The sequence below is a fragment of the Diabrotica undecimpunctata genome, chromosome 9, assembly GCF_040954645.1.
Source record: "Diabrotica undecimpunctata isolate CICGRU chromosome 9, icDiaUnde3, whole genome shotgun sequence".
Taxonomy (NCBI): domain Eukaryota; kingdom Metazoa; phylum Arthropoda; class Insecta; order Coleoptera; family Chrysomelidae; genus Diabrotica; species Diabrotica undecimpunctata.
In genome coordinates this window covers 31,551,109-31,579,003 of record NC_092811.1, presented here as the reverse complement: position 1 = coordinate 31,579,003, position 27,895 = coordinate 31,551,109, and the positions used below count along the sequence as shown (strand labels likewise).

Below are 27,895 nucleotides of genomic sequence, written 5' to 3'. Positions count from 1 at the left end.
GGAATTCATTTACTAGAGAGCGACAAAAACTCTAGCAGTCTTGGTAGGGCACGAAAAAAGAAGAATGGAGGTTTAAACATTAATATTGACAATTAAAAATTCACAAATTCTTCCACCGTCAATGTTAAACTTCTATAAAAGATAACGCATGTTAGTATTTGCTTTATCTCTGTGCGAAGAAAAATTATTTAAACTAGTGTTTATATTGTAGAACTGTAAATACAAACGATATGCAATATCGTTATTTTTGTAGAATATTTGACCCCTCGAGTTCAGTTGCTGATCTAAACTTGGGTAGTGCACAAGAAAAATGGTATACAAATTGTGAGTATTTAGCATTGGTTTTCGTTTTTAGTTTAAATGGTTTTAGTTTAGATTATTAGTACAAGGTTAGATTATTAGATTTTAAGTAAAATGAGAACAATAAAAATAAAAATTAAAGTAGGACATGGAGACTTCTTAAGGGAAAGGAAAAAACGTCTATGTATTTGCGGGAAAAATAATAATAGCAGATTTAAAAAGTCCCCTTTTAAGATATGAAATCTTAAATAGAAAATCATATTTTTTATTGCAGATTAGGACTCTACGTAAAAAAGTAAATAATTTATATCTGATTTCTTTTTTTTCCGATTAGGGGTAGATGGCGCTGTAATCACACAAAAACAAATACTGATCAAAAGTCTGCAAATTAATTTTTATGGTACTGATGCAATTTTTTACGAATTTTTTGCAGAATCCGAATCTGAAATACAAAATTGAGGTTTTTATTTAAGATTTTAAAGTGGTTTCATAGTCATGTTTGATGTCATTCGACAGATTTTTTAAAAATATTGAAGACGTTGTTTTCAGTTTTTTATTTGGAGGAGTATTTCTCGAGAAATTAGTAGAGCAGTTTATAGTCGGTTCACAATTTGTTGATAGCTCACTACAAGTTTAACCCTAATTAGAAAACTGAAATACAGAGAGGATAGGTAATACGATATAATAGTAAAAACCAACCTGAAACTGACGGTTTAAGACGTTTTCGACTAACCCACCTTATATCTGAAGGAATACAATACCTTATAATCCTATTACAGGGGTATTTTGAATTGTTAGAGATGAACGACCAGTGTCGTAGAGTATATGATTGAAACATTTATTTGAACTAAATAAATATATTTTTTAAATTGTACTTATGTAAATTGTATTTTTTAATAAAACTTATTTATTTTATTCAAAAATAAAAAGTTTCTTGCCATTTGTAAAAGATACATTTATTTAATTAAGGAAAAAGGCGCCAAATGTCACCTGGCAAAATTTCCAATGTGTTTTAAATGTATCCATTATTTTCGAATCCGGAGAAAACTAATAAATATTTTTGAAAAATTTAAACGCAGAATGAAAGATTACATTATTACTCAGGGCAGAAAGTCCCTGAAAACTTCTACAATGTTTATTTTAATATGTTATGTAACAGGGGTGAAAATAAAAGAGAAAATATAGTATAATTTTTAATTGAAAATATTGCATGTAAAAGAAACTTTTTATTTATTCTAAAAAATATTTCATTCTGCCTTTAAATTTTTCAAAAATGCTTTTTAGTTTTCTCAGGATTTGAAAAAAAATGGATACATTTAAAACACATTGAACATTTTGACAGGCGACATTTTGCGCCTTTCCCCCTTAATACCTTACGATTACAACTACTATTACTTACCATATATAATTACGATTAGAAAACTATTCAAATTCAAAATAAATAGGATCAACTTTGGAATCCGAGTCGTCTTGAGGGTTAATAATTAGGTTAATAATCTCTACGGTCGCATCAATTATGTTATCAAGATCCCACATTTGTTGTTCTTCTTCTATTACATGTCTTACTGCATCTTTTCAGTTTTGTTTTGTAATATGTTATAAAGACTCGTATAACAATTCACGTACAGCTTGTATTTTATATGACGTATTTTTTCTAGCCACATAACTTTTCATTTGTGCCCAAATGAGTTCAATTGGATTTTTTTCGCAGTGGTAGGGTGGGAAGTCTAAAGACTGTGATGTTTCGCCTGATGTTTTGTCAACTACGTATTTCTTGAACTTAGATTTGTGTTGCCGGGCAATTTTTAAAAGTTCTGCTTCTACCATTCCATCTTCGTAAGGCAGATACTTATTCCGCAGCCAGTCAAGAATATCCTGTTTCTTCCACGCATTCGTTAGAAGTCTTTCTACTGGTCGTGAATGATAAGGTGCATTATCTAATACTATAATTAAATTTGGTGGTATGTGTTCAATCATTTGCTCAAAATACTCTTCGAAAACATCAGCTGTCATCTCCTCGTGATAGTCTTTTGTGCTTTTGGTATGAAATTCCAACAAACCATGCTTAACAAATTCTTTTTCACTGCCAATGTGAGAAATTATTAATCTACTGCCTTTACCAGAAGGTGGGGAGATACCAGTAGACCAACCTTCCATAAAGGCTTGCCTGGAGCTTAATATATTTTTATCTGACCAAATTTTTTTTAGAGTATGACCTGAGTTTACCCACGTTTTTCTTTTAAAGGCAATTCTTTTAAAACTTGCCACAATTTAGTTCGTCCGAGATGAGGCAAATCCGGGTCGTCTCTAACTTCTTGTAAAATTTTGTTTAGGTTTGGTATTTCTTTTTTGAAAAAAAATCCATGAATTTTCCTTCGAATACCATTTTTGGCAAATTCATCAATTTCAATAGGCTTTTTCCCTCTCTTTAAGTGTTCGTTTGTGTTTGGGTTAGCTATACCGTGTTTTTTTCTTTCTGATAGGAACCTATATAAAGTTGACTCTCCTACGCCAGTCATGTTGGCACAACTTTCGACTATGTTGCGAACAGTGTTTGTGGGATTCTGAGAAACCAGAGCATCGTGAACATTCAGGACAATAGTCTTCTCTCTTGGTGAATAGACAGACTTACTGACTGTACGCAACAGTACCGGTGTAAAACTTGATGATGAAGCCATCACAAACAATCCAACAAAACGAGCACGAGCGACAGGTACGTATATGTTCGTAGGTAGACGCGGAAACACCGACGAGGCGTAAATTACATGCGATCAAAAACGTACTAAACAAAAAAATTGTTTTCGTTCGTAATAACTTCACCCTTTCAAGTTAAGTTTCGAATATAATTATATTATTAAAAATCTGGGGAATTTCATCTTAATTATCTTGGAACGAATAGTACCTTCGGATATGAATTCCAGGTTTTCTAGTAAAGTGATTAAACGCGAAGATTAGTATTGAAATATCCAAGGAGATAAGGTATTCTTATTTACAAAATTGTTAATGGTTAAATTCTTATTTTTATTAATATAATATAATAACCAACATTAGTCGTGAAAGTTTTAATTATTTTTTTGCTAAATATATTAGTATTAAAATATTATCAATATTATATATAACAGTATTAAAACATTATATTATTATTTAATGAATAAACACCTTAGGAACGCCTATGATTTACAACCGTTTTATGAGTTTGAGGCATATTTCGTGCTCTCAACAATTTTTGAACGAAGAATAGCAATAAATACAAAAAGAGGGGCAAACAAGCCTTTTATTGTTCAATGTTTTTCAACCACTTAAATTACATTTAGAACCTTCATAATTTGTCTAAAAGTCTCTATAATATAGTAAAACAGTCCTTCAAATTTCATTAAAATCGATTTAGTAAATTTCGCATAATATATTTGCAATCTGTTTTTTTTTAAATTTCAATTTTTTTTAAATTTTGCACAACAAAAACTACACTTGAGTGCAAAATAATCGACTCAAAATTATTTTCCGAAAGTACGTCTCCTGTTTCAATCTAAAAAGTGTAAATTTAAAAATATTTAGTGTACAATCATTAACCTCATTATTGAGTTTTAAAAAAAATTTGTTTTTTGGTAAATTGGATGACGCATTACAAAGAAATAATAAATAGTCGAGAGGGGGTCAGAATTTAACTAATTGAAATCCACACGCACCGACTTAACGCGTTCGGTTAATATCGAACGCATGAATTTCGATAGCAACACACTAATACATCAGTCACTTAAGTTCGCAACTGCATTACAAATGGATATTACACCCGTCAACGCAACTCATGCAGTAGCATTATTGAGAGAAGACCTGAGCAAGAGGGCCGTGGCAAATTGACTAAATTTAAGCCAATCTGCTGTGTCCCGAGTGTATCGTCCATATCAAGATACTGCTGATTATATCCGTTGACAAGGAGAAGGCCGTAAACAAATAACAACGGAGAGAGATGATAGATTTCTTGTATAGAAATCCCTGAGAAATCGACATTTAAGTGGTGCTAAACTCCAAAACGAACTTAGAGAGGTCCGAGGTGTGGTAACCAGCGTTTGGACAGTCAGAAGACTAAAGGCAGCCAAATTGACACCAAAAAGGGTAGCTATGGGTCCCAACCTAATTGCAGCCCAGAAGCAAAGACGATTGGAATTTGCTCTTGAACATCTGGATTGGAACGACTATCAATGGAGTCAGGTATTATTCTCCGATGGAAGTAGGATCTGCCTACATGGCAAAGACAAGAGTCGTCGAGTCTATGGAAGGCCAGTAGAGCAATTTGCTCAATGCCATGGAATTGTGCCATGAAGGCGATTCTTGTATGTTTTGGGCAGAAAGTTCTATGGATGGGAAAACCGAGTTGATTTTCGTGCCTGATGGAGGACGTGGAGGAGGTTTAACGGTAGATCGTAACAGAGACATTTTGGCGGACATATGGTTTCATACGCGGGATTTATTGGTGATGCCTTTATTTTATTGCACGATGCCATATCGCCATATCGCACGAGTCACCACCACCTATCTATCTGAGATCGGTATACCTACAATAAATTGGCCTGCGTTAAGCCCGGACATAAATCCAATAAACCATGTTTGGGATAAGTTTAAACGATGGGTCCGGGACAGAAATCATGCACCAATGAGCACAATAGAATGGAGAGCTGCGCTTAATGATGAATGGGAAGCAATACCTCAAGAATATATTAGAAAAGTCATTCGATTCATGCGAAATCGATTAGAAAGTGTAATTAGGAGTAGGGGTGGTAATATTAAATACTGAATAATTAAGAAATTCATGTTGTAACTGATGATTTCTCTGTTCATAACGTCTTTCTTGCGTTAGTTCGAATGATGCATATTTAGGAAACTCTGTTTGTATTGCATATTGTTTTTATTATGCGTTTCCAAATAATCCAATAGCAGTTTTTGTAAGTTGAATAATAAAGTTATTGTTTTGCACATTCAATTTTTTTTTTTTTTTCATAATTCTTACATTGAAACAGAAGGTGTAATCTCAAATATCGCTTTTGAGTCGATTATTTTGCACTCAAGTGTAGATTATAATAGAAGTTTTTGTCAATTGTTTTACTTATAAAAATGTACTTAACCTATCTAACGTACCTTATGGAATTAAAATCGGATTATTTGGACGATTTTAGGAATGTTTTAGAATTAAAAACAATTTTTTGACTTACAAACAAATAGAATACAGTAAACGCCCTCTTAACCGAGCATGACGGGACCTGGCCATAGGTCGGATAATCAAAATGTCGGTTAAACCGAAAATCTTTAAAACCACCCTCGGAAAGACATTACATATGTAACTCTATTAAAAAAATATATTTTATGGTCTATAAACAAAAAAGTAGTATGTACATACATATATGTAATTAACAATATTGTAACGATAAGACTACCAAAGAGAATTGAAGTACTATTAGAAAAATAATACCTAAATTAACGATGGGAGCTTATCGTCTATGCCTTGCTTAGCTCAGTATCTCAAGTGTGAGTTCGTCTTGTCTTGTCTTGTCTTGTCCAGGGATTGAACCTGAACTCTTAGCTGATAGCAAATAAGACAAATTTTAACTAAACACATTTATTAAAAAGAATAAAAAACAAACAATAATCCACCCTGCCAAAGCTTAACAATAATTATCGATACTTATGACTTCAATGGGCTGCTTGTGGGTTGTAGATGTTAGGTCCTCCAATGGTCAATAAATTTCCATATTTTGTTACGAATTCAGGTTAGGTCCTCCAATGGTTAATAAATATTCATATTTGATTTATTTGTATTGGGGAAATGGAACTGGAATGTTGTTAATAAACCCAATTTCCCCCATAAACTCAAGAGAATTTTGTAGACCATAAAATGAGGCTTATAATTAGACTTCGGCAAATATGCAAATAAAAATGTAGAAAATATGCGCATAAATATGCACGTGTTTACCCGAAAATATGCAAATATTTTACAAAATATGCATACAAATAAATAAAAAAATCGTAAAATAGTAACAATTTTATTTAAAAAAAAAAGTGTACATAACTAAATATTTCCTACTATTCATTAAGATTTACATTTATTTTAAGTAACTACATCATTTTTAAGTATGAATAAACTTATTTAGAATTATGGTAACAATAAATGACCAAGTGGTGTTCAAAATTTTCTAACAAAAACTTGTGGCTTCTGTCTTAGTACATATATTTATATATGGAAAAACTTCGTTCAACATCAACTGATGTAACGGGAGCATTTTTCAAACTAACCAAAACATTTGGTTCTAAATTAATTGTTTCCGAAATATTTCCAGCTAGAACACTGACTACTTCAGAAAGAATATGGTAACCTTTATTTTTTTCCATAGTAGCTTCAAATTTTTTTAAAATATCTTTTCCAATATTACCTCTAACGTTCCGACAACATGACGCAAATTCTTTTATTAATGCTGTACTTTCGAACAATGACAGTTTTGGTGATTCTAACTGAGTAATTGTTTTTTGAACAAAACTAAAATTTGATTTTATAAATGAAAGTTCTTGTTGAAGCAAGTTACTCTGAAAAGTTTGTTTAGAATCCAAAAGAGATTGGGAACTTTCATCTGTTAACGTATCAATTATGTTCTTTATTTTAACAAAATGATCTGCATACAAATTAGCTGCTTCTAACCATGTTCCCCATCGCGTTAAAATAGGTTGTGGTGGAAGAGGAATGTTAGGTAGCATTTCTTTATAAAGTTGAATTCTTATAGGAGATTTAAGAAATACTTTTTTGACACTGGATATCATGGTATTTACAAGAGGAAACTTTATTCGTATTTCCTCTGCAACTCTGTTTAATCCATGCGCTACACAAGTAACATTAAATATGGGAAAAATATTTTTAAATTTTGTCCTGCTTTCACCATATAAGGAGCAGCATCCGATAAAATAAGCAGTAATTTATTAGAAGGAATAGTTGTCGGAAGAAAAAAAGTTGCTAATGTTTCTTGTATAAAACGCGAAATTGTTAAAGCATTTGTTTTCTCAAGTTGCTGGCATGAAATAAGATGAGATTTTGGTAAGGTATCTTCTTTAAGAACACCAATCAATAAATGAGCAATATACTTTCCTGAGGAATCAGTGGTTTCGTCTACAGATATGTAAAAATAATTATCTGCAATTTCTTCCTTAATATTAATTAACACCGACGAGTATAGCCCGTTCACATTATTTCTTCTTAGAGACCGATCACTTGGAACATTAAGTTTGCAATATTTTTTTAGAAACGAAATAAAATTTACATTTGCTAATTTTGAAAGCGGTATGTTTGCAGACACTAATGCGCGACACAAGTCTTCATTAAAAGTTTCTTGCTCATCTAATTTTTTTGAAGTAGATTGGAAACATTTAGCCATTGAAGTTTGATGTTTTCCTCCTATTTTTCCTTTTTTTGCAATGTGTGAAGCAGTTCTCACATGTTGGTCTATCTGAAATTTCTTCTCACATGCTATCTATAAATAAAAATAAAAACCTTTATTTTAACCCAACCTTTAAAATATAAAAATATACAAGGTGTTTTTGGTTAATCAAATAACTGGTTTGAAAAAAAAAACACTCGCTAAGTGTTTTAAATGCAGTATTAATCCACAAATTAGTTTTTGTTACTAACCATTAGTACGTCATATAACTTATTTTAAAATTCAACAAAAGTTTTTTTTTTGTTAATTCAATTACAATAAAAATAATTGTGTTTTAGAATAGCTGACTTCATAAAAAAAAAGTAAAGGTGAAAAATTTTTCTAAATACACACCATTGTATTGTACCATGGACAATTTTTTCTCACTAAAGGAAGCTATTTTTCATTTAAAAACAACCTACGAGTACTAAATTTCAAGTAAATACGTTTATTGGTTTTAAAGTTATTGTTGTTATTAACTAAAAGAATTAAATTTTTTTAATTTTAACACCCTGTATCTCGAAAAGTAAATAAGTTTGACCCCTCATTAACTATATCGTTTTGTTCAATTTTTCGAGAAGTATCTACAGTCAAACGTTGTAAGTGTCATTTGGAAACACCCTGTATGTATGAAATATTAGATATTTAATAGAAAATATTAGATACTTACAATTTTGCCACAGACTGAACAGTAGATTTTTCCCATATCCATAGACAGCTCTTTATAAGGTTTAATCCAAGTTGAAGCACTGGTTGTTTTAGGCATTATAAAATCACAATCTTCCTTTTTGTTACGCACAGCGAGTGTTTACGCTTTGAATATCAAAACAAAAATGATTTACAAATCTGAGCATCAAATTAGAAATGTTTAGGTACCTAATTCAATAAACTGGGAGATTTTGGAAAATCCCTAAATTAGGAACAAAACTATTAGCCGTTTACCTGCTGTTAAGATACAATAAATTGTAGATAGATTTGGGGATTAGATCATAAAATGCAAATGAGCGAACCCTTAGCGATTATCCAATAACTGAATGCCTCAGTGACCGAGACTTTCTAAGAATGTTGAGGGCTACTTAAATTGATCTTCTTTGAAATTGTAAATGTTTTGTACCTGTAGAGATTACGTACTTAGATCATTTCTTGATTAAAATGACTACAAAATTTAATACAAGAATTGAAATAAATTGGTATGTTTAAACATTTTCAAATACAGTATAAAAATCTGAACTTTTATGCACTTTATGCAAACTTTTATACAAATATGCCAAAATATGAAATATTTGCATAAAATATGCACAATATGCAAAATATGCAATATGCATATTTGCCGAAGTCTACTTATAATAATGTTTGCCCTCTTTTATAAATTTCAAAAAGAGGCAAAAAATTATATTCCCACTACGTTAGAAAGTTGACTGACAGAAACTAAGTGGGAGATTGAAATGAAGTTATCACAGATGACATAGGACGCAAGCCTATGATAGAAATAGCTTTTGTCAACATGGAACAGAATATCTAGTCTACCGGACAGAAATAGAGAGGGCGAATATTTATTCTACGGGACAGAAAGACAAAGAAAAGAAAGACAGAGGGAGAAAGAAAAAAACAGAGAAAAAAACACCAACTACTTTTTAAATAAAAAATAGTAAAAAGAGAAATGAAGTTAAAGTAATTAATAAATTAATAAAGAAATTAAAATGAAATAATTATTAAAATATAAATTAATAGAGATGTGACGTTTATAACGTTACAATATCACTCACATGACAAATTATAAAACTTGTATGAAATGTACATATATGTATATGAGTATATATGTGTATGTATGTACATAATTATGAATGTAAAATGTACTAGAAAAAGTCTGTGATTTTCTTTTGTTTTTTATGTTCCATTATTTTCTTGAATGCGTAGTCACGCCACTTTTAAATGAACATGACATCTGCCGCTGTTGACATATTTTGTTGCTCAATGTACAGTGAAGCCAGTTGTAGAGCATTTCTCGCATCAGCATTACTAACAGTATTGCCTTCTACATCTTCAACCTCTTCGTCTGCTTGATCTTCGTTCATAAGAGTCTGTACGATTTCTTTTTTTCTTTCCCGGTTTTTTATAGCGTTCTCCGCCTTCCGGTTCCCAGTTTCCAGCTACGTCGGTCATTCCATTCGCCAGGGTGAAGGTTTCTTTCCGACATTGCCTTCTGAATGCCGCCCAGCCAGAATTGTTTTGGCCTTCCTCTTTTCCTTCTTTCCCTTGGCGTCCATTTTATAATTTGGTTTGGCAGCCTGTCGTCGTCCATTCTTTTCACATGACCATACCAGATCAGTTGTCTCCTTTGAATTTCGTCAATGATGGTTGACTTGACTCCCATTATATTTCTGATATGGTCATTTTGTATTCTATCAAGCCTTGATTTTCTAGCTGATCTTCTCCAGAAGTCCATTTCCAATGCAAGTAGGCGTCGCTCAAAGGATTTAGTAAGTTGCCATGTTTCGCATCCATAGAGCACTATACTTTTAAAGATGGAGTTAAAGAGGAGATGCTTTCTTTGATTTGATAGTTCTTTTGACCATAGCATCAAGTTTAGGCATCCTATCACCCTTTTTCCTTTCACGATTCTTTGCTCTATCTCTTTTTCGGTGCGCCCACTCTTGTTGATTGTTGTTCCCAAATATATATATTCCTCACAGTTCTTGATTGTTTCATGTTCGTTGACCATTAGATCTTCTACTTCATTCCCGATGCATAAGTATTGCGTTTTGTTTCTATTTACAGAGAGGCCCCATTCTTCATATGTTTTAAACAACCGTCTCGTCATGAATTCTAAATCTTCCTTGTCTGCTGCCATTACTACTTGGTCTTCCGCAAAATGTAGAGTGTATAATGTTGTATCGATTTCTTCATCTGTCAAATTGTCATTGGTCAAGTCATCATCAGCTCCAACAATCCATTCTTGATAATCCTGCAGTTGAATATCATTCGAGTCTGAGAAAGTCATTCATCAAAGATGCAATATCATCTGGCTCTTCCTAAGGGGTTTTATCAGGATTAGAACTGGATTTAATCATTTCTTTTATGTTAGACCATGCTTTTCTCCAAGATTTTACGAATTTTGAACTTTGTATTTCATTAAAAGCTTTAGACACCATCAAAATAACGTCTTTAATGTTTATGTCTTTCAAAGCATCGATTATGTCTTTGTTATCTAACTCCATTTTAGCCAAGATTTCTGAAAGTAGTTTTTTCTAAAGCGCCTCTTAAGACATTCGATCACTCCTTGATCCATTGGTTGTATGATACTTGTTACATTTGGTGGAAGAAAAATACATTTTATTCCAGGCTCCTTTTCACTCTGAATGTTTTCAGGATGTGTTGGTGCATTATCCAACACCAAATTAGCCTTGACTGGTAACTTTAAGCTTGTTAAGTATGTTGTTACACAGGACAAAATTCATTGATAAACCAATCTTTAAACACGTAGGCGTCCATCCAGGCCGATTTTTGATTTTTATAGCATACTGGAAGTGAAGAAACGTTAACGTTTTTGAATGCTCGAGGTTTCTTAGCCTTTCCGATTACGAGCAGGGGGACCTTATTAGTTCAAGAGGCATTACAACAAACAGCAATAGTAATTCTCTCTTTGTTTATTTTGAATCCAGCAGCTGATTTCTCATTACTGGCAGCAAATGTTTTTACAGGCAATGGCTTAAAGTTTAGTCCAGTCTCATCCATATTGTAGACTTGTTCAGGCAGTAATTCTTTCTTTTTAATTAATTCTTGTTATTTATTTTTCCATTCGTCTGCTGCAGTTGGATCAACTGACAATTTTTCACCGCACATGCTTAAAAAATTAACACCGTGACGTTTTTTCCAGCGTGCCAACCAGCCATAGCTCACATCAAATTTTTCTCCATTATCAAACTTACCATGTAGTATCTCAGCCTTTTCTTTTAAAATCGGGCCAATTATAGGCGTACCTTTACGACGCTCTTGCATAAACCATAATCATAATGCATCGTCTATACGTTCATTAAGTATATAAAACTGGAAAAATCCCACAGGAATGGTTGGTGTCCACCTTTGTAGCAATACCAAAAACAGTATATGCCAAAGATTTTTCAGACTCTAGGACAATATCACTAATAAGCCATACCCTCAAAATATTTCTAAAGGTGATTCATGGAAGATTATATAGAAAACTAGAAGATGATATGGATGATACTCAGTTTGGGTTCCGCAAGGGACTGGGAACGAGAGAGGCATTGTTTGCTTTTAATGTCCTCTCTCAAAGATGCTTAGATATGAACCTAGATATTTATTCCTGTTTCATCGACTTAGAGAAGGCATTCGACAGGGTCCGACATGAAAAACTAATAGAAATACTAAGAAACAAAGATATAGACAGACGAGACTTACGAATTATTATCAATCTGTATTGGAATCAAAAGGCCAATATAAAGATAGAAGAACAAAAGTCCGAAAATATAGATATAAAGAGAGGAGTAAGACAGGGCTGTGTTCTGTCACCATTACTGTTTAACGTGTACAGTGAAGCCATATTCCAGGAAGCGATAGCGGATCTGGGTGATGGAATCTCTGTAAACGGAAGAATAGTAAATAACATAAGATTCGCTGATGACACCGTTATAATGGCAGACACCCTGGAATCGCTACAAGAATTGGTAAACAGAATTAACGATTATTGCATTAGATACGGACTAAAAATAAATAAGAGAAAAACTAAATTTATGATTGTCTCAAAAACGCAACATGGAAATGAAAGATTAATGATAGAGCAAACCCAAATAGAAAAAGTAAAGACATATAAATATCTGGGAACCTGGGTTGATGACAAAAATGACCAAAGCAGAGAAATCAAAGTCCGAATTGAAACTGCAAGGCAAGCATTTGTGAAAATGAAGACAATGCTTACCAACAGAGACCTTCAGTTGCATCTCAGATTGAGGGCTCTGAGATGTTACATATTTTCTATCTTACTATACGGAATGGAAGCTTGGACATTGAAGAAACAACACATAAGGAAAATAGAAGCGTTCGAAATGTGGTGTTACAGAAGAATATTAAAAATTCAGTGGGTTCAAAGGATTACCAATGCTGAGGTACTACGATGTCTAAATAAGGAGTTAGAAATTATAACCAGCATAAAAAGAAGAAAACTAGAATATTTGGGTCACATAACCAGAGGAGAAAAATATGAGCTGCTGAGAATTATTATGCAAGGAAGGATCCAAGGAAGAAGAAGCATAGGAAGAAGACGCATCTCCTGGCTGAAGAACCTTAGAGAATGGTTTAACTGTAGTTCACTACAACTTTTCAGAGCAGCAGCCAACAAAGTGACCATAGCCGTTATGATATCCAACCTCCGATAGGAGATGGAACTTTAAGAAGAAGATACGTTCATTAATTGGTTTCTTTAAAATACACCTAGTCAAGAGGACTTTATCAGACTAGATTTGAGTGCAATAATCTTGAATGGTTTTCTTGTTTCGGCGCTAGTGTTTTACGGTTGTCAGTCCTACACCGAATTCGTCACTAATCGATTTTACAGAATGACCTTTTTCAAGCCGCTCTATGGCATTTAACTTGTCTTTCATTGACAGTAAAACACGTTTGTTTTCCTTTAATTCCACTCATTTCGAAAAGTTCACTATGTACATAATATCAGTATGTACATATGTATAGTTAAGTTTGTAACCTGCACGAAAACAAACTACGACGTTTAGACTCTAATACGGCAGCGAAAGATCGACTATACTCATCAGTTGCTAACGTACATGTGGTCGAACGGTACGGCAAGCAAGCAAGCAATTTAATTAAACCCAGCCTGTGAGACATGTTCACCCCTAAGAATTACGTTCGGGTGTAACAATTCATTGGAACGAGGTGTATTATATATATATATATATATATATATATATATATATATATATATATATATATATATTTAGGGATTCTACAGTATTCACTGCCTTCCCTCGCTCAACCGTTTTCATCTCCCTCTGTTGTTCCATTCTCCATCGTTTAGGCCTCTCTTACTCATGGCGTCGTCTACTTCGTTCCTCCAGGATTTTCGGGGTCGTCCTCTTTTCCTCCTTCCTATGGGGCCCCATTCGGTTATTCTCTTTATCCATCTGCTGTCGCTAGTTCTTCTTACATGTCCATACCACTTTAATCTTTTTTGTTCTATATATGTTAGTATGTCTGTTTCTATTGATGTTCTTTGCTTTATTTCGTCATTACTTCTCCTATCCATTCTTGTTACTCTGCAGCATCTTCGCAGGCATTCCATCTCTGTTGCTACTATCTTACTGCTGTTTTTCTTGTTTATGATCCAATTTTCAGCCCCATGTCATAATACTTCGCACTAATGTTTTATAAATCTGCGTTTTTGTCTTCATATTTAGGTGTTTATCCCACCATACTGAGTTAAGTTGTCGGATTGCTGTTCTTGTTTGTCCTAATATTTGTGTAATTTCTTCCTCTGTTGTTGCCTTTTTCGTGATTATAAACCCCAGGTATTTGAATTTATCCTTTCCTTTGATTGTTACGTTGTCATCAATCTGTAGATCTTCTATGTCTTCTTCACTTGTAGATAGGTACTCTGTTTTCGCGAGGTTAATATCTAGGCCAGCCTTGGTATATTCTTCTTGTACTTTCTTCATCATGTAGCTGAGGTCGTCTTGGTCTTGTGCAATCACTACCTGATCGTCTGCAAAGCTTAACGTATATAGGTATTCGTTCCGTACCGGTACTCCCATGCCTTCACATTTTCTTTTCCATGGAGTCAAGGCTTTTTCTAAGTATATTTTGAATAGGGTTGGAGATGTGGAACAACCCTGCAGGAGCCCTTTTGTTGTGGTGAAGTCTCCTATGATTCTTGTTCCCATTTTAATGGACACTTTATTTTCTTTATACCGAGCTTTTGTAGCTTCTATGAGCTCCGTCTGTATTTCTAATTTGTACATTGCCTCCCATAGTTCTGACCTTGGTACAGCGTCATACGCCTTTCTCAGGTCCACAAATGCCAAGTGTATATCTCTATTTTTAGCTTTTTTCTTTTCCAACAGTTGTTCCAGTGTGTATATGTGTTCTATGCATGATCTTCCTGCCGTGAAGCCTGCCTGATCCTCCCCGATTTTGCCTTATATCGCTTGCTCTATCTTTTCTCGCAGTATCTTCCCATATAATCTTCCTATTTATGATATTACGCTTATTCCTCTGTAGTTTTCGCATCGTTTTCTATCTCCTTTCTTAAATATAGATGTTATATATGCCTCCGTCCATTCCTTTGGGAGCTGTTCTCTATTTATGGCTTTCTGAAATATCCATTGTATCATCCGGTGTAATTTTTTTGATCCGTATTTTATAAGCTCAGGTGAGATGCGTCCAGGTCCCGGTGCTTTCTTATTTTTGATTGCTTTTATGGCCGTTCTCATTTCCCTATCTGTTATTTCTATTTCGTGTTGTGGGAATCTGCTTCGTCTTCGCCTGTTTTCTTTTCCAATGAATTGTGGTATTTGTTCTGTTAATAGTTCCTTGTAGTAGTCCTTCCATTCTTTGTCCTGTATATTTCCCAATTTAATGACTCCGAAGTACTTTCCATGACTCCGAAGTTCTTGTACCTCCTATATATGTTTTAATATTTAAGCAGATTCTTTCCCATTCTTCATTCTTTTGCTGTGTTATTTGTTTTTTCACTTCTCTATCTTTTTCTCTATATTCTTTATAAACTTCATCGTTGTTTGTAGTCAGCCATTTTCTGTATAGTTGCTTTTTTTCTTCAATTATTCTTTTTGTTGGTTCATTTATTTCATAATAGTGCTGTTTATTTGTTATATGTTCTTTTTCCCCAAGGGCTTCGAATGCTGCTTGCTTTATACTCGCCTTTATATGCTCATATATTTCTTCGATGTTGCCGTATCTAAATTCTATTAATTTTTGGTCTAGACGTTGTTGGTATAGTTCTCTTATTGATTGTTCTTGGAGTAGTTCTATATTGTATTGTTTTTCTCTTATAGTGTTCAACGGTTCTTCTGTTTGTACTATTCTGTATTAACTCGAGTAAAAACAGAAGTCACTCCAGCGCGCTCCAATGCTCCAGACCATCCCTTTCCCCCCTATAGCACTCTGATGCGCGATAAGGGCACAACTATCAGCCAAATGCTCTTCATGTGGGAGTCCTGGGTAATAAAACTCCAACATGGATTCCTAACCGAATTCAAAACTCTTGACAGCGCATTCTTGCTATAATTCTGTTATCTTACTGTGGCTTATCCGCGAACTAAAATTGCTTACTTGGGCCTCAAGTCTCCGCTCTGAGCTAGGCTCAGTTCGGCGACTTGGTGCTCAAGGGGTTGGGCCCTACGTGCCCGGGTTTTGATGGTTTTTGTTATTATTTTTTTGTGGCTTGCGCCGGTTTTTATTAGTAGTTTTTTGATTTTTTTGGTGGCCGAAGTCGTTTTTTGTGTTTTTTGGATTTTTTTTTGTAGGATGCCTGAAACATAAAATCAGAATTAGTGCATATTAGTATAATAATTATCTACTTGAAATTAACTGGGTCCACGCTGTAGGTTGCGATTCTCCACGAGTTTTTTGAGCTACGAACTATCTTCTTAGTGCGTTGTTTTTGTTGTTTTTTGTAGTGTTTTCTCTCTGGTGTTTTGTTTTCTCTCTGGTGTATCGAACGGTACGGTGCGAAGGGAAATACATAAAATCTAATCTAAAAATAGTATCATCCAAAAGGATTAAGGTCGGTCGTTTAAGCCGACAGTCGGTTAAAGGGAGGTCGGTTAAGAGGGAGTCTACTGTACCTAGGTAACTATTAAATTATATTAAATACAAAAAATGGCAGCAAGATAATAGCAACAGAGATGGAATGCCTGCGAAGATGCTGCAGAGTAACAAGAATGGATAGGAGAAGTAATGACGAAATAAAGCAAAGAACATCAATAGAAACAGACATACTAACATATATAGAACAAAAAAGACTAAAGTGGTATGGACATGTAAGAAGAGCTAGCGACAGCAGATGGATAAAGAGAATAACCGAATGGAGCCCCATAGGAAGGAGGAAACGAGGACGACCCCGAAAATCCTGGAGGAACGAAGTAGACGACGCCATGAGTAAGAGAGGACTAAACGATGGAGAATGGAACAACAGAGAGAGATGGAAACGGTTGAGCGAGGGAAGGCAGTGAATACTGTAGAATCCCTAAATATATATATATATATATATATATATATATACAAAAAATGGCATTGAAAAGAACTTGGTAGGACATTTCTTATAAAAGAAAAAAAATTGAATTGTGAGCAATGTTTCCTAAGATATAATCGGTCAAAGTTGACCTGCATTTGCGACGAAGTTATAAAAAATAGGATGACAATCTTTAAAGCATTACATTTTTCTTTTGAAGCTCTTTCTTGATAAAAATTTTTACATCTTTAAGATATTTATAACATATATTATAATAATAATCGGTATTGCGCGTGAAAAATAAATAAAGGAAATTAGGTTGAAGCATATGACAATAGCAAAAGATCCGCTCAGATGTAAGTTAGTGGTTGAGAACAACCCCATAGAACAGTTGATGCAATTTAGATATCTGGGCATAGATATATCAAGCAGACACGATCCAGTAAAGGACTTAAGGAGTCAGATCAACAAAGCATTCGCATTGTCGGGATGTCTGCGGGAGATAGTCTGGTCAAATCCGTATATGCGCACAGATAATAAAATTAGAATATACAAGACTTGCATACGACCTATCATGGCATATGGCATAGAAGTGCGCGAAGATACCAACAAAACGAAACAGATGCTAAGGGTTGCCGAGATGAAAACCCTAAGAACAACAGTGGGCAAAACAAGAAGAGACAGGGTGAGAAATACAAACGTTAGAGAGCAGTGCAAAATTCAAGATATTGTAAGATGGGGAAGGCAGCGTAAAAGGATGTGGTACAGTCATGTAAGACGAATGGATGAGAATAGACTCCCAAAAATTGCCCTAGAAAACAACCCGCCCGGTTCAAGATCTCCCGGAAGACCACCTAAAAGATGGAGGGATAGTTGGCAATCTACCTCCCAAAAAATTAACCAGAGGTAGCTTCAAAATTAAACAGATCGAAAGATCTTCAAGAAGTAGAAGAAGAAGAAGAAGAAGAAGAAGGTTGAAGCAAATTGAATTTCAAATATCAAAATCTGTATACATAAAAAAATGTATTTTCTCGGGTTCCAATGAAGTAATTTTTTTCATCTTTTTAATCCAACGTAATTTAAATAGATCCATCTAGAAAACGCATTATTACATGCCAGAAATGCTTTAGAACAGAGTTTCCCAAACTTATCCAAACCGCGACCCCTTTTTGCTAAAAAATTTGTTCGCGACCCCCCAATTTCCCCCCACTCATTTATTAAATATTATTTGAGAGAAATAGCGTGCCTAATTTACAATTATCTGATGGTTTCTCAAATTTAATTTTACTTTACTGTTTAAGTTTAAATCAAAACCATTATTTTATTTTAATACAATTATTTTAATGATTGCGATCTGTCCCACTAGTAATTAGTAGTAGGTACTTCTGCCAGAATAGCATTTACAATAAAAATAAATAATAAGAAGTCGACTGCACATTGTACACCGCGACATATTAGCTTGTGTCTACATCGCAAAACTCTTCCATGATAATCGCGAAAGCGCTCGCTACTAGATGGCACTCTGGAACGTTCTCGTAGCCTCGTTTTGGCTTTATATAAGCGGCGATGCGCAACGAAACCTCAGTTCGAATCCAAACAGCCTATGGTGGCGAACGCGGTGTTAAGTAATGAGTAAATATTTTACGACTTACGTATTCCCGTTTACGTATTTACGTCTACGATAAATTATAAATTATGGATAAGTTTTTAAAAAGAAGTGCAGAACCATCTACGTCTGAAAGTGGCAGTAGCAGCAATAAAAAGAAAAACAGATTCTACATTGATGAATATCTTAAATATGGTTTTACCGTTATTTCCAATAAACCACAATGTGTTATTTGTGGACAAGTCTTGTCAAAAGAAAGCATGAAGCCATCAAAGTTACTTCGACATTTAAATAGCAAACATCCAGATAGAAAAGACAAGCCCGTAGAATTCTTTGAAAGAAAGCTGAACGTCCTTCACAAACAGCAAGACAGTTTTCCCTTGGCAACCACTACTAATGAAAAAGCATTATTAGCAAGTTATAAAGTTGCTTATCGTGTTGCCAAAACTAGTAATCCGCACACAATTGCTGAAAATCTGATTTTTCCAGCAGCTGTTGAAATGGTACATATAATGTGTGGGGAAAAAGAGGCTGCAAAATTAAATACAATACCTCTGTCAAATAATACTATTAAAAGAAGAATTAGTGATATGGCAGAAGATATTCAAGCGCAAGTTGTGGAAAATCTTAATAAATGCACATACTTCTCTCTTCAAATGGACGAATCCACAGATATATCTAACTGTGCCCAATTCATTACGTTTGTAAGATATGATACAAATAATGGCATTCAAGAAGATATTTTATTTTGTTCCCCATTGGAGACCAATACCACTGGAAAATGTTTACTCGACACTTTTGTGAAACGTACAAGTAAATATGATATTGACTGGGGTAAATGTATTGCTATATGCACAGATGGCGCTAAAGCTATGACAGGACATAAATCTGGTCTTGTCGTCAAATTACAAGAAATAATGCCTAATGTCAAATGGAGACATTGTTTTTTACATCGAGAAGCTCTTGCGTCCAAAGGTTTTATTTCCTGAAATGGACTGTGTTATGAAAACCATCATTAAAGTTGTAAATTCCATTAAAGGAAAAGCTTTGCAGACCCGTATTTTTAGAACAATTTGCAAAGACATGGGTGCTTTATTTGAAAATCTTCTCTATCACACCGAAGTAAGGTGGCTTTCAAGGGGCAACGTCTTAAACAGAGTATTTCACTTAAGAGCAGAGCTTTTAATGTATTTGAAAGATGAGAAGTCCCCATATGAAAATCAATTTTCCGATCCTATTGGGCTTCTGAAACTAGGTTTCCTTGCTGATATTTTCGAGCAATTAAATATTTTGAACAGTAATTTACAAGGTCGCGACATTAATATAATTACAGCCACAGATAAAATTAAGGCGTTTCTAAGAAAAATCGATTTATGGTCGACCTCACTTGGCAAAAAACAACTCGATTCATTCCAGTGCCTTCAGGAAATTATGAAAAATGTATCCAATTACAGTGCTACAAATTTTGAAAAAGTTTTTGCTGACATGCATGTTACTTTGCTCAATTTAAAACAACAGCTCTGTGATTATTTCCCCGAAGAAATTCAAAACAGTTACGACAGTTGCAGATGGATACTAAATCCGTTTTTAGCCGATTCCTTTCAGCATGTTGAAATACCAATAAACATGAAAGAAAAACTTATTGAAATATCAAGTGATGGAATGTTGAAGCTCCAATTTTTTTCCCAGAACTCGGACCAATTTTGGACCGAAAAGATGCAGGAATACCGCCAGTTGGCGAGTGAAGCTGTAAAATGTTTGGTTCCATTTGTAACATCATATTTGTGTGAGTTAAGTTTCTCGTCTATGAATGCCATTAAAACAAGAGTTAGAAATCGTCTCGTACTTGAAAATGATATAATTGTGTGTGTCTCAAATACACAGCCTAGATTTGAAAGATTAGTTTCACAGAAACAGGCGCATAGCTCTCATTAAGATTATAATATTTGACTTTGTTTTACTTTTTTATTTTTACGGACTTTAATATTTAGTTTTATATTTCGTCTGATAATTAATTGTTAATTTTTATTTACGGCGTTGTTAAAATAAAAATACATGATCTAACAAAGTGGTGCTTTTGTCTTATTTTGGAAATGTTCGGCGACCCCCCTAGTACCTCATGGCGACCCCCACTTTGGGAAACACTGCCTTAGAACTATATAGCTATATGTTATAGACCATTTTCATAATTTTCCTTGGGTATCAGTATAAATAGCTTTTTCCGATTATAGCGTCAACTGTCAACAATTCGAAAAAATGTTTTTAATAAAAGTTACTTATTTTTGCATGAGGAATATCAATCTGCAATATAAAAAATTGAGGTTCCTATTTAAGATTTTAAAGTTGCTCCTCGCCCGATCCCTAGGAGATGGGGTGGGAGGTAGTGTTTGGTGCCATTCGAAAGATTTTGAAAAATATTAAACACGGGGTGTTAAGTTTGTTCATTTGATGTAAATTTCGCGACATATTCGTCCCGCTTCTTTTGACACACCCGGTAACTCTATCTTTATGTTACACATTGAATTACAACCTTAAAACTTTCTCGAAACTCGAACTTTCTTCCTTTTTAAATTTAAATTTTATTTTAATGCTTCTTACACTTTAATGGATTTAATTTTATTTGCTAAAATTAAAATTACTTACTAATTGCTCTTTAATTTACTACTACTATATATTTAATGAATATAAACTACAATTTTAATTAAAAGTTCATTATATTTGACGATTCCATTTTCATCTCGAAAATTATTCTCAAACTACATACCTATCAAGCAAATTAGATTGTTTTCGAAGTAAAACAAAACTTAAAATAAACGTATTTTTAATTACTAAAGAAGTGGTTTGTATTTATAGTAGACGTGGTATTCAATATAGTAGATAATAATAAAATACTATTAAAACCTAGTTTCAGATCCATAATAATTTACTTTTGCTGCTAACTGTTATACTACTTAAAATACTTTTAAAAATTTGTTCTGGCTAATTGGCTTAGTTCCAGTGCCATAAAACAAAACACACACACATACTTTTAAAAATTATAATTATTAAAATTACTATTAATAATTACTATTTCTTAACCTTACGCCGGTAACGTGAATTCTTGTAACATAGCTGGTAACGTCGGTCTACGATACCTACTTTTTTAATAATGAATATCTTAGGTTGTGATTTTTTGTTAATATTTTGATGTGACTAAATATTTAATATAACTATATTTAAATAACTATATAGTAAGCAATGATCAATATTGATTTATTTTCGAGAAAAAGTGCACATTAAAAAAATTGGCTTCTATTAGGTACTTACATAATCGACACACAACAAGTTTTTAGGATAAAGACAAGGCAAGAAATGTCACAAAAAAAATAAAATTATTCAACAGATGTCCAACATAAACTGAAACTATTGTCGTTTTCTTCCTTATTTTCTTCTATACTGCACACAACGCATAGTCCGGTTAAATGTTCCAAACACATATATTTGCCACACTGCCTACAAAGAAACCAAGTTTTGCGGTTTTTCTTACTACTGCAGAACGTACATCTTCCATACACATTATTCTGAACAGGTTGATTTCTTGTCTGCATGCCACAAATTTCCACTAACCTCATACGAATTGTCCTTGGAATATTTTGTTCTAGGGCTCGTCTGCGAATATGTTCGTCAATTAGTTGTAAACCTAAGTCTTCCAAAAACTTTCGTCTAGGAATGCGTGTGTCTGTATTTAATTTGTATATAATGTAGGAATTTATCCCAGCGACATTCAAACAACTATAAAAAATGACCATTGGGCAGCGACGGGTTGCTCTAGCGCAATTGTATGCCATGCAGAGTTTGTGCACGACATCCACGCTTCCTTTCTCTTTGTCAACCATTTTCGATCCACTCCTGAATGTAGGTCTCTCCCAATTGCTTCCATCTTTCTCTATCTTGTGCCAATCTAATCCACTGTTTGCCTGCCACTGTTCTTATGTCATCTACCCATCTTTTTTGAGGTCTTCCCATGCTTCTTGTTGTCGTCCTTGGTCTCCATTCTAGAATTCTCCGTGTCCACCTGTTGTCATTATATCGGGCTACGTGGTGACCTGCCCAGCGCCATTTCATTTTTGCAATTTCTTCCACAATATCCCTAATCTTCGTTCTACGTCTTATCTCGGTGTTTCTAATCTTGTCTCTTAGTGATATTCCAAGCATGATTCGTTCCATTGCTCTTTGCGTTGTTTCTAATTTTTTAGCAGATTTTTTGGTAAGGGCTACTGTCTCCAAGCCGTAAGTACAAACTGGTAGTATGCATGTGTTATACACCTTTTTCTTTAAGTTTACAGGAATGGAGGTGTTTTTCAAGATATATGCTAATTTGCCGAAAGCGCCCTGATAACATGTCCTAGATATACATAATGTTCAACATTTTCTATGGTATGATTTTGTATTGCTATATTTGTCTGGTCTCGGCTCAGTATTTTTGTTTTGCTGTAGTTTATTTTTAAGCCTACCGCTCCTGAAACTGCATTTAATTGTTGTAACATATCATTTAGTTCTTGTATATTATCGGCTATTAAAACTATGTCATCTACGAATCGCAAGTGGTTTAAGTATGATCCGTCGACGTTGATACCCTTATTGCTTCCTTTAGTCTTATTATAATCTATGATTATTTCTGGTGTACCTGTTGCATTATCAGTGTTGTCGTCGTAATGCATAGTAGATAACACTAACATTTTTTCTTTTAGGGGGACATACAATACAAGGGTACACATCTCTTGAAATGCGAACATACTGTTTTTTTTCTGGCCTTTGTTGTGTTAGCACTAGAGGAATTTGAGGTTTATTTTTTCGTAACGTTCCTATAACAGTTAGACGATATTCACGTTGAAGTAATCGCGCGAGCGTAAAGCTTGTGAAAAAATTATCCATGGTAACGTTCCTTCCCGTTCCACAAATCGGTTCACACAGACGAGGTACAAGTGACATATTTGACGTATCAACAAAATATTTTCCTGCTGGCTGTCTACTAATATACACTTCCATCTTGGACGTATAATACATCTCAGCGTCTGCTAAAGCATATATTTTTATACCGTAACGATTTGGTTTATTCGGTATGTAATCCCTGAACGAACATTTGCCGCGAAAGGCTTCTAACTTTTCGTCTATTGTAGTATATGCTGAAATATTGTAATGCTTCGGTAGATTAGAATTAAAAGCTTCAAAAATTTCACGTATTGCGGCCAACTTGTCGAATTCTTGCCCTTACATTCTAATACTTTTCTCATCGAACGGAATGTGTCTTAAAATGAACTGGAACATCTTTAGTGACATCGTTAGGCGATAAATCTCCATTGACCTTCCATATGTTCTAAATAAATCATCAGCATTCTGATGATTGCTTTTGTTAGCGCCAGATATGTACAACAGCCCAAACAGAGCTTTCATTTCTATAAGATCAATTCGCCTAGCCGTTCTGTTATTGAGTGTGTCATAGCGTTTCAGTGTTATGAACTTATTGATGCATTCTACTATTTTTTCTAATATATCTGTAGTGAAAAAACATTCCCAAATCTCTTTTATCACCAATTTTTGCCTAATGTCACCTTTTGGTCCTGCCAGATTGGGTAGAAGATTTTTAGTACGAGTTCGAACGTTACGATTAACTCCATCTTGTTCCATCTTTCCCAAACAAACACGGTAATCCGCAGAAATCCTCCTCTGAATTGCTATTATATTCTACAACTTCTGAACAATTGAACAATCATCTTGCAAACTTGCGTTGTCATCTTTGGTTCAAATTAGCAACAATTTTGTCAAAAAGTTGTTGCAACCTGATTTGTTCTCTTTCGTCATCCATATTCACATATAACTTCTAAAATGAATATCTATTATTTAAACTGACTATGGACCAACAACGACAAAAACTTACCGTTAAGTATAACACAAATGGTAACCTCGGTCGCTCATAGTCGCTATGACTAAAGTCAGTTCGCTATATTTACGCGGATTTCGGATTAAAAATTTTATTGTAAGTACCCAGTTTTAATTACCTGCTCTTTGGGGAAATATCAACTGGTCAAATGAAATGAAAAATAATCCATAACTTTTTTTAATTAAATAATAATGGAAAATCTTTTATATAATTGACAGTATAATAAGGAGAATTACTTCATTAATGGAGTCTAATGTGGCTAATATAAACCTAATAATAATTTTATATTACACTTCACACAAAAAATATGGTCTATGTATATTTGTTCCATGGAGAGAATTTCTAATGAAAAATAAAAAAATTTAACTTGCCAACAAAAATGAAAATCAGTCATTATCATCAAAAATATCATAATCCTCATCATCATCACTGTCGTCACCATTAATTGTTATTATGATTGGACTTATTTCGTTTATTTTATTTTCACGAGTCTACCAATCTTCTATTAGTTTCTCGCACTTGAATATACAGTTGCACCACACTTCTGGAGTTACAATTGAAAGTGCCTTTCGCCAAGTTTCCCGAACTGCGTCGTCGCTATAACCGTTAGGCCCAATATGGTTGTTATAATATTGTTTTGCTATTTCCCATATATATTCGATGGGATTAAACTGGCAATGATACGGTGGCAGACGTAAAACTTGATGACCGTAACTTTCAATAATCTGATCCACAACAAAGGTTTTTGGTTTTGCGTGGATATTTGCCAAGCGTAATAATTCTGATTTTTAAATATGTTGTGTAAATGGTATATGTTCCTTTGTCAACCATTCTTTAATTTTATTAACAGTCCAAGAATTCGTTGGACTTTTGTTTAATACTTCAGAATGGTAAGGTGCATTGTCTAAAATAATTACGCTGGGCTCACTTAATCCTGGGAGAAGTTTTTCATGTAACCATTTTACAAACATTTCTGTGTTCATATTATCGTGATAGTCACTTGATTTTGATTTAGATGAAAATATTAAATCAGCACCTTCTATAAAACCCGATTTCCCTCCTGCATGTAAAATTATGTGTCGCTTCCCTTCTCCATCAGTATGTTTGATAGACTTTACGTTATCATCTTGCCATATTCTCTTGGTTGCACCCCTATAAAATATCCATGTTTCGTCTAAATATATAAAATTTGCCCTTTCTTCTTTTAATTTAGAATATTTTCTTAGAAAGTTAATTCTTTTATGCACAACAGAACTTTTTTCACAAAGGGCTTTTCTGTTATCCTCCTTTTGAAATTTGAAACCCAAATTATGTATCACTTGCCATAGACTTGTTCTGCTAATTTCGTCAAATTTTCTATCTTTTAATTCCGAGAGAATTGTATTTAAGGTCACATGTTCCTTGTTGGCTCGCATTCGATAAATGGTATCACGAATTTCAAATTTTTTTCCATCTGGAATATCTTTCGTTTTCAATGATAGGCGAGTTTTTCGGTGATCTTCCTTCGGCCGTTCATTATTGCGATTTTGTAATACTCCTCTTAGTTTGGTTTCACTAATTCCTAGAGCATCACATATGCGTTGTTGAACAGACATTACCGATTTTAAAGGACCGACATTTTCTTTTTCATCCGTAAAATACTTATGTACACTACAAATTAGACTATCTTCATCTAACACACGTCTAGGCATTTTTAAATATTTCCACCAAACATACAATGTCAACACTGGCAAAGAATCAATTCAACTGCAATATTGTAACAAATTTATACCTACCCTAATGTTATTTTAATGTATTTTAAAATATGACCATTAATGCAGTTTTTACCTAATTTTCTGGGAAGTCGTTTACTGCAACTGGTTATCAATGAGTGATTAGCATAATTTTGTTAATCCGAAACCCGCGTAAATATAGCGAACCGACTATACTATCTGCACTCGGCCACAGCTTTTTCAAGACTGAATAGCGTGATGAGGATTTGAAAGCTACCTGGCCGCGCGGACAAAACTATATGCGCATTGAGTTTAGCGCGAAAAATCTACTACGTTGGTGTCAGGGACCGTACGTTACCACTCGAAGGTTAAAATAAACTTTTAGGGAGAAAAGAAAGAAGATAATGCCTTCTCGTGCATAATATTCTGTTATATTATAATACTGTTTAGCAAAATTGATTAGTCAATGTTTTATGGTTCGTTTTCTTACGTTAGTTCTAATTTTACCAAATTTACAGATATCAATTAATGAATATCTAATCATGAAAAATAGATTGTGTAAAAATTAATAAACCCTATATTAAAATTATCACCAAGTATATAACAAACATTTTACTTATTTTCAGAATAATATTACTGGTTCCCCTGCTGTTTCTTCTTCCTACATATTTGGGAGAAAGTAGTGAAGAAACAATTCAGTGCCAGGATCATGTCAACTGTTCTCATACTAGAAGAGAACTGATCTGTAACAACATAAATGACATCGAGGATAACTACGTTGTTGAAAGAACTAATTGGAAGAAGAGTCATAGTCCTGAATTACTTCAATTTATTTCAGTTACTGGCTCATTACATAAGAAGCTCACAAAATATTATCCTTCTTTAAAAACTGTTTTTGTTTATAAGAGTGCTATCTCTGATTTCTCCCTGCGGTTTATGAATAAAGGCCAGCTTCTTATAGCCGAATCAGTTTTTCCTCTAGTGACCACTAGTACCTTTAAAGAAGCTTCAGATATTCGTCATCTTGGTTTTTATTCAAATCCGGGATTGGAGTTTCAGGACAAATGTTTCTCAGAGTTAAAACATTTAAGAAACTTAACGATTTACAATCAAACCATGCCTACTCTTAAATATAGTACTCTCTATGGACTTACTAAGTTAAAAAACTTGGTTGTAGTGAGCTCGAATGTTATCCAAATCGAGGAACATGCTTTCAAAAGAAACCACTATTTAAAAGAGCTCATATTAGATTATAATCCGCTATATCACTTTAACGTCAACATCACTTTCTTAAAACATCTACGAAAGATTTCTTTGATGAATACCAATTTGCAGAAACTTGACCTTCCACTTTTCTTCCCAATGAAGCGTTTAGCGATTTTAGGCTTACCTAATGAAGCTTGGTTGAAGATTAAAGTCGTAGAGTTAGCTCAAGCCTTTCCCGTTTTGCGGTCAGCAATAATCGAAAGCTCTGAAGAGGGATTGAAAAGTTTAAGACTGTTAGCAGAAGAAATGAAGTCAGCTGGACTTATTGTTGAAACTTTAAGTAGAAACAAAACAATCGATACTCCGTTGTATAAGGAGGATATGAAAATAATATCTTGGGATTAAAGGTTATTGTGACTTTAGTTTTCTATATTTGTGTTTGTATTATTATATTCTAATAAAGTATTGTTAGTTCAA

At 33.9% G+C, this 27,895-nt stretch overlaps 2 protein-coding genes across 5 annotated transcripts in view; one reads left to right on the top strand and one right to left on the bottom strand.

The window, feature by feature from the left end:
* LOC140449771 (cardioacceleratory peptide receptor-like) overlaps positions 1–27,895 on the bottom strand; it is a 544,190-nt gene that overhangs the window by 90,012 nt on the left and 426,283 nt on the right. The gene's annotated exons all lie outside the window — the stretch shown is intronic.
* Positions 166–27,895, top strand: LOC140449772 (uncharacterized). The gene is made up of 2 exons (XM_072543108.1): positions 166–324; positions 26,839–27,895. The coding sequence occupies exons 1-2, from the start codon at positions 311–313 to the stop codon at positions 27,821–27,823; spliced, it is 999 nt and encodes a 332-aa protein (XP_072399209.1). The 5' UTR covers positions 166–310; the 3' UTR covers positions 27,824–27,895.